Source organism: Heptranchias perlo, chromosome 6 (genome assembly GCF_035084215.1).
Source record: "Heptranchias perlo isolate sHepPer1 chromosome 6, sHepPer1.hap1, whole genome shotgun sequence".
NCBI lineage: Eukaryota > Metazoa > Chordata > Chondrichthyes > Hexanchiformes > Hexanchidae > Heptranchias > Heptranchias perlo.
The window spans coordinates 77,616,515-77,624,545 of NC_090330.1; the positions used below are offsets into that span (position 1 = coordinate 77,616,515).

The 8,031-nt window shown below is 40.2% G+C and overlaps 1 protein-coding gene across 1 annotated transcript in view; it reads left to right on the top strand.

Moving 5' to 3' along the window:
* Positions 1–6,083, top strand: part of LOC137323068 (T-cell surface protein tactile-like) — a 166,899-nt gene extending 160,816 nt beyond the window's left edge. The window contains exon 12 of the mRNA XM_067986469.1: positions 1,136–6,083. Within this exon, the coding sequence (XP_067842570.1) occupies positions 1,136–1,220 (85 nt within the window). The 3' untranslated portion in view covers positions 1,221–6,083. The remainder of the gene's footprint in view (positions 1–1,135) is intronic.
* Positions 6,084–8,031: the final 1,948 nt, after the last annotated feature.

The following is an 8,031-nucleotide window of genomic DNA, read 5'->3' on the forward strand; positions in this document are numbered from 1 at the left end:
TTAGAGCTGGGCCATTAGGAGCACAGAGGGCAATGGAAAACTGGAACTAAAGGGCTGTGGATGCTGGGTCAATTGACATCTTCGAGACTGACATTGATAGATTTTTGTTATGGAATACGAAACAATGGCGGATAAATGGAGTTGAGATACAGAGCAGCCATGATCTAATTGAATGGCGGAACAGGCTTGAGGGGATGAATGGCCTACTCATCTTCCTATGTTTCTATGTTTAGTGACATGATGAAATTCTGTTCCGCTGACATCATGAAGGGGACATTATGATCTAGAAATCCCTGCGCCGAAATGGGGAGGCCCAAGGCCCACCCAATATTGGGTCTTAAGGCCTCATTTACATCAGACCGACGAGCTGCAGACACCTGGAGGCCTCATCGCTATTTTGACAGCAAATTCAGGGCCAATATGGTTTTAATGATGTTGGTTGAGGGATAACTGTTGGCCAGGACACTGGGAGAACTCCACTGCTTTTTTGAATAGTGTCATGGGATCTTTTATGTCCACATGAGAGGGTAGTTAAGGCCTTGGTTTAATGTCTTAGCTGAAGTATGACACCTCTGACAGTGCAGCACTCCATCAATACCACACTGAAGTATCAACCTAGATTATGTGCTCAAGTCTCTGAAGTGGAAGTTGAACTCATGACCATCTGACTCAGAGGTGAGAGCACTACCACTGAATCAAGGCTTAATATAGTGCAAAGCACAATAAAACAGACAAACAATGGATAAAGAGAAGTATCTCACACGGTGAGCTCGCTATCAGTTGTAGAGCTCCATACAGTGTGAATCAGTTCATTGTCAGAGCTCCTTTTATCATTTGACATATTGCGGCAGTTTCCTTCTTCCTGCGTTTGGGTGTATTGAATCATGTGGATGCAGCGAATAGTCCCTTATGGGCACGCAGTCCACCTTGGGTGATTTTCCTATTTTTGCTACACTTGGGGCATATTGGATTGGATGGATGTAGCGAATAATACCTTACGGGCATGCATAATTCCACTGCAGATTTTCTTGAATTTGCAATGCCCCAGGAACAGGAGAAGGAAAATCTCCCTAATGTACAAGAAATTAGCAATTTTGATTGCGAATAACTGGGATTATGATTTTCTTCCCAACAGGAATGGACCACCTCCATTCAAACCCCCTCCTCCACCGATAAAGTATGCGGCTATTCACGTATCACCACAGGATGAAGTCAACTAATGATGAAGATGCAGATGTATTCAGATTGATGTAGTTATACAGATTCATCTCACATTGTTGGTTTTTTGTGCAATATTTATGTTTTTTTATGCTTTTAGAATAGCAAACATTTATCATTAATACTCTGCAATTCGAGAGAGAGTACTTGCATTTTAAAACGTTTGCTAACAGTTTTTCACTCAATGTTAAAGTTTTGTTTCAATATTTCAGAACTCAATGAAGAATGTTAATGGCATAATCAGGCTTTAGGTCTGTAGCAGAAAAGTATTATATGGAATTACATAAGAATTACATAGAATGTACAGCACTGAAACAGGCCATTCCGCCCAACAGGCCCATGCCGGTGTTTATGCTCCACACGAGCCTCCTGCCACTCTTCTTCATCTAACCCCATCAACATATCCTTCTATTCCTTTCTCCCTTATGTGCTTGACTAGCTTCCCCTTAAATGCATCTATGCTAGTCACCTCCTTGTGGCAGCAAGTTCTACATTCTAACCACTCTCTGGGTAAAGAAGTTTCTCCTGAATTCCCTATTGGATTTATTAGTGACTATCTTTTATTTATGGTCCCTAGTTCTGCTCTCCTCCGCAAATGGAAACATCTGCTCTACGTCCACCCTATTCAAGACCTCTATCAGGATATCCCTCAGTCTTCTCTTTTCTAGAGAAAAGAGCCTCAGCCTGTTCAATCTTTCCTGATAGATATAACCTCTCAGTTCTGGTATCACCTTAGTAAATCTTTTATGCACCTTCTCCAATGCCGCTATATCCTTTTTATTAATATGGAGACCAGAACTATTCACAATACTCCAAGGTTCTATACAATCTTAACATAGCTTTTCTGCTTTTCAATTCTAGAAATGAACCCTAATGCTTTGTTTGCTTTTTTTTGGCCTTCTTAACCTGCATTGCTACTTTTGGTGATTTGTGTATCTGTACCCCCAGATCCCTCTGCTCCTCTACTCCATTTAGACTCTTATTTACCAAATAGTATGTGGCCTCCTAATTCTTGCTATCAAAATGTACCACCTCACACTTGTTTATATTGAAATTCATTTACACGCCCATTCACATGCCCATTCTGCAAGCTTATTAATGTCTTCCTTTATTTTGTTGCAATCCTACTCAGTTTTTCCCATACCAAAACCAATTTGGTGTTGTCCGCAAATTTTTAAATTGTACATCTGATTCTCGAGTCCAAATCGTTTATGTAAATGGTGAACAACAGTGATCCCAGCACCAATCCCTTCCCACCTTTTGCCAGTCTGAGTCACTACCTTTAATTCCTACTCTCTTTTCTGTTTCGTAGCCAGCTTTCTATCCATTCTGCTACATGTCCCCTGACTCTACCTTAGTCATGAGTCGACTCGGTGGTACCTTATCAAAGGCCTTTTGAAAATCCAAATATATTACACCTATTGCATTACCCTTGTCTACCCTTTCTGTTACTTCTTCAAATAATTCAATAAGGTTGGTCAAGCATATTAAGAGATCAATTAAATTATGTTGTGTTCTTGTTTCTTCAAATGTACCTGAAACAAATTCTTTCACAGATATCAAAGTCACTCAGTCACAGTATTACGTACTTGAGCCCCAAAATTGCGAAACTCTGCCTTCAGGAATGAAGTCTCAAAATTTCAGAGCTCTTGTATAACTCAAAACCAAAGTTTAACTTGTAGCCTACATCTCTAATGAAACTCATCTCCCAGTGTGCTTTTATAAGACACTTTCACAGTCACACCAATGAAGTTGAACAAAGGCACAATCATTCCAATTGTTTAATTACAACAATTCCAATTGTCCAGTGCTTTGTAACGATAACCATGGAGTAGTTGGCATGGCTAATTTCAGGTCAATATCCAGGTCTTCACACCGCTCCACATAATCTCAGCCAGATGGCCGTTCTTGAGATACTTAAAGTCAATGCAAATTATTAGCAAAGTGTAATTTATGTATATAGAATAATTTTACGCTACACGTTCCCACTTAATATTCAGAATGCTTCTCCTCTAATAGTGTTCAAATGAGTAACCTAGTTAACTTCAACACAAATGCCTCTACCACTCTGCTTGTTTCGTCAGTATAATTTAACATAAGTAATTTAATGTATTGTCCTTGGCTTGGCCCATCTTTTAAGGAACTGAATCGTATCGCCATTAAAAACAAATCTTTAGACTTAGCAGGACATATATCTTATTAAAATGTTTTTAATAAATATGTGAATAAAACATTGGTGTTTGATACATTTAGCTTCACTTTTCCAGATCAACCACTGACAAATCTTTGCCACAGTATTTGTCTGCTGCTATTTAGTTGCCTCTTTGCTTAATTTCTTTTAGAACTTTAAAACTTTCAAGCCAACTGAAGCAGAGCGAAGCACATTCTCAGTCTTCAAAACAGGACAATATTTAATTTAGAAAAAAATAATCTGAAGGGACTAGATGTTTGGTGTTTACTATGAAACAGTTCCAGTGGCCCTCACTCTCACGGTTCCAGCGAGAGTAAGGGCCAAGCAGTGCATGGAGTGCGGAGCCTCACTAGCGGCGAGTGCAGGTCAGACAATTGGGGACATGGGCGTCATTTTACACATTTGCACCCATGGAAAACAGCTTTGCTTGCTGAGGGCATATTTTGGGATTTCAGACCCCACCCCCAATGATTTTCTACACTAAAAGCAAATGCACAGATACAAAAAGAAATCAAAAAGGCTAATGGAATGTTGATCTTTATCTCATGGGAGCTGCAATACAAAAGGATGCTTCAATTATACAGGGCCTTGGTCAGACCTCATCTGGAGTACTGCATTCAGTTTTGGGCACTGCACCTCAGGAAGGATTTACTGGGCTTGAATGATAGGGGTTTAAAGGATTAAATTAAGAGGACAGGTTACATAAACTTGGCTTGTATTCCTTTAAGATTAGAAGGTTGAGGGGTGATTTAATTGTGGTGTTTAAAATTATGAAAGGATTAGATAGGGTGGATACATAGAAGGGTCTAGACAGTGTAGAGAAAAATTGTTCCCATTGGCAGAAGGTTCAAGAACAGAGGACATAGATTTAAGGTGATTGGCAAAAGAACCAAAGATGACAGGAAAACTTTTTTACACAGGAGTGGTTAGGACCTGGAATGCACTGCCTGAGTGGGTGGTAGAGGTCGATTCAATCATGGCTCTCATAAGGGAACTGGATAAGTACTTAAAAGGAAAAAAAATGCAGGGCTATGGGGATAGGGTGGGGGAATGGGACTAGCTGGATTGCTCTTGCATAAAGCTGGCACGGACTCGATGGGCCGAATGACCTTCTTCCGTGCTGTAACCTTTCTATGATGCCATGATTCTATAAGTTATTTTCTCTGACGGGGGAATCCAGAGCAAGGGGGCACAATATTAAAATTAGAGCAAGGCCAGTTAGGAGTGAAATCAGGAAGCACTTTTTCAGATAAAGGGTAGTGGCAATCTGGAATTCTCTCCCCCAAAAGGTTATGGATGCTGGATCAATTAAAATTTTCAAGACTGAGATAGATAATTTTTTGTTGGATCAGGGTATCAAGGTATATGGATCAAAGGCAGGTAAATGGAGTTCAGGTACACGTCAGCCATGATTTAATTAAGTGGCGGAACAGGCTTGAAAGGTTGAATGGCCTTGTCCTATTTCTATCCCTGAGTCCTTGGTTTTGAATTTGCTGATCTTCAAACTTGCAGATCCTCGCCAAGTCTCCAGCTATTGCCCATGGTAAAAAAAAGTCAACTACCATTGTCACTTTTGCCACTACTAGACTTTGCTCCTTGGCTGCCGGTCTGGATACAGGAGATGGCACAATTCATCCATTGCTTTCTCACACAGTGCTCCTTAGTGAGAGCAGTGTAGCTCTGTCACCTGTGGTGGACACACGCCTGCAGTGGTAGCAAATCCTGGTGGTCTTTCTTCTATGACTTCCTCCTTCTCCAATATGTAAGACTTTCTGATGCATCCTTGCTGCTGTGTTGACTTGTTACTTGAGTCACTTGTTAAAATGTCTCTTGCTCTGCTCTTTGCTGGATCATTGACCACTCTCTCCACAGCCTCAATACCATCTTTAGGGCAAGTATAGTTAATATGAACTGCACTGGGCAAAATTGCACATTCACCTTCAAATGGTGATTATCAAATCTTTAACAAGCCAAAAAAATTAACATGGATGTAATTAATAGAGGAATCTCTGACTTTATTTCACTTGATTTTAATATAGTTAGGTTTAAAATGGAGGGTGCTCTCTCTTCACTAAGTTTCAGAAAGGAGGACGGGAGACAGGCTAGACGTAACAATGTTTTGTTTCGGAAATCAATTAAATTAAAGTTACTTTGTTGAGCAATATGGCTTGTTTGAAATGTTAATGCATGAAGCTTGACAGATGGATTAGTAATTTCTAGTGGTCAGTTGTGAAGCCCAGTCTTGGAAAGGAACAAAGGAACCCAGAAATTTGAAACTATTATCATTTTGTCTACTAAGTTGTCAAAACAGTTTTAACAGTTTGATTGTCTGATTATTACAAAAGAATTGTTTGATTTTGAAAGGAAAGGGCACTCTTATAATTCAGGGACCATCTCAAGATCTTCAGTCCTCTATTCATCCAGTTTCTTTTGTGTAGAGAGCAGGGACTCTGAAAAACTAACTCATATAATGTATCATGTAGACCATGATGTAACCATGACATAATGAAGACTCTGTTTCTAAGAACATGGTGAGAGGAATTTCAAGAATTATTGACGCTGTCTGTTTTTCAGTATTAGTTGAAGTTAGATCTTTGCTACTATGTTGTTTCCCATCTGTCCTTTTAATGTTATGTATAATTTTATCTGTAAATAAATATCACTCGGTAGTTTAGCCTGTACGAATTGGCCTGACAATGTCTTATTTTCTGCCTTCTGAGGTGATAGGAGATTATGATAGGTATTCCACATATTCTCCAGTGAGTGATTTACTACAATTCAAGAGTTAATTGTTAGATCTGGGCTACACGAATTAATCCCAACAGGGAATAAAGACACAGACTTGGCTCACAGAAAACCCAGTCTGCTAATAGAAATTGCAGGTGAGGAGCCTTGGTCACTGGTAACGCATATCAGTAAACCATGGGTGTGCTGCTTACGATTTTCAGTCTGTTCATTGTAATGGATGGAAAATGTTGGAAAGGGTGTCACAAGTTCATGATACATACATTTGGTGGGCAGTGCTCTCTGCAGACAATGCAAACCTGGAACTCTTTCCCCTACCACAGGGACTTGTAGTGACATTATCACCTTAGACTGGAAAAAAAAACAACTCTGTGGCACTTTAAATTGCTGAACTTTATTTGTAAGCTTGCCACACAACATTCAAGAAAATAAAAACTTGAAGTAAAATAAAAAGTTGCTTAATTAACAAAGAAAGGGAACACACTTGGCACAAAGGAGCCTTCATTCCACAAAAACATCCCAGTAAAATAAAACTCTTTATATATCCATTCCGAGTCCCAGGGTTATAATGCAGGGGTCTATTTTCTGATCGGCGAAGTTTTGAAGCGAACACTTAACACAGTTGTCCTACATTCCTTTTTGTGTGCTATATTTAGCCAAGCGTTAATCTGTTTATTTAATGTCTGCTTAAAAATAGCGCGCACAGAAATCCAGTCAGAGCACGCTAAACGTTCACTCCTGAACAACGCTGATCAGGAAATATACCCTGTAAAGACACCAGTTTATGACAAGTCGAATGCTAAGCAAGTTGAAACATGTTTCTCAAAGCAAAAATCAGCAAGCCAACTGTAGAAACACAAATAAACATCATCTTAAAAGTAACTTCTAAAATAATCTTTTAGTGGAACCAAGAATTGTTTGACCATTTTCATATAAGTTTCTTCCGTAGTTTTTCTTCCTCTCTTCTCCCAAGCTGGGTCATACATATCTGCAGCAAATTTACTGAAGAGGCATGGAAAATAAATGTGTTATATTAGGACAACCTGTATACTCAGTCTTTTCATTGTGAATTTTGTGCTGATCGAAGTAAATTATGTCATGCTGGGGAATTGAACACTTTCCATCTTGGACCCCATGCATTAGTGCCAACCACTCCCAGGTCAGGTACAGGACAGTTAGTAAAGCTCCATCCACTCTGCCCTAACATGCACCTTAGCCCCAGCCTCAGAAGAATGCCTCCTACTGCCTCAATGTGACACTTTCCATTTCCCACATCAGCTAAGCAGAGTGAGATTGCTAATAATAGTGTCATATAAAGGCTGAATTCACAGTCTTGGCATTGAAGCTTTTAGACCAGCTAGCAGTGAGCTTTTCTCTTGCTGACCTCATGGGATTTCCTGAGATTGTAGCCTCAATGCTGCCACCCTTGATCCTTGTGAGCATGGGTCATTGCTGGGAGCACAGGATCGTGCAATTATCCCTTCTGTGCACTCCTCAAATTTCTAACATCTCAATGCAGAACAGGAAGGCGCAAGACAGGACAGTGCAGACCTGAAATGGGGGAAGGTCTCCTAATTCTGGGCCATTGAGTCAATTTGAATTGGCCATGTTGGATGTCCTGGTGCTTGAGAGTGATCCAGATCGAAGCTGGAGGCATCCCCGAAGCTCAGGACTAGCATCGTCCTTTTCATCTTAATCTTTAACCCACCCACTCACAGATTCCCTGGTGCATATGTAAGCCCTGTTTCATGGGTGCCTTTCAGCCAACGTTCTAACATGTGTTCTTCTATTTCTGTAGGGCAACCTCAAGGACTAGCTACAGGCCCCAGTACCCCCCAAAAAGCCAATACCTCACACCACCCTGTGTCACTCTTAGC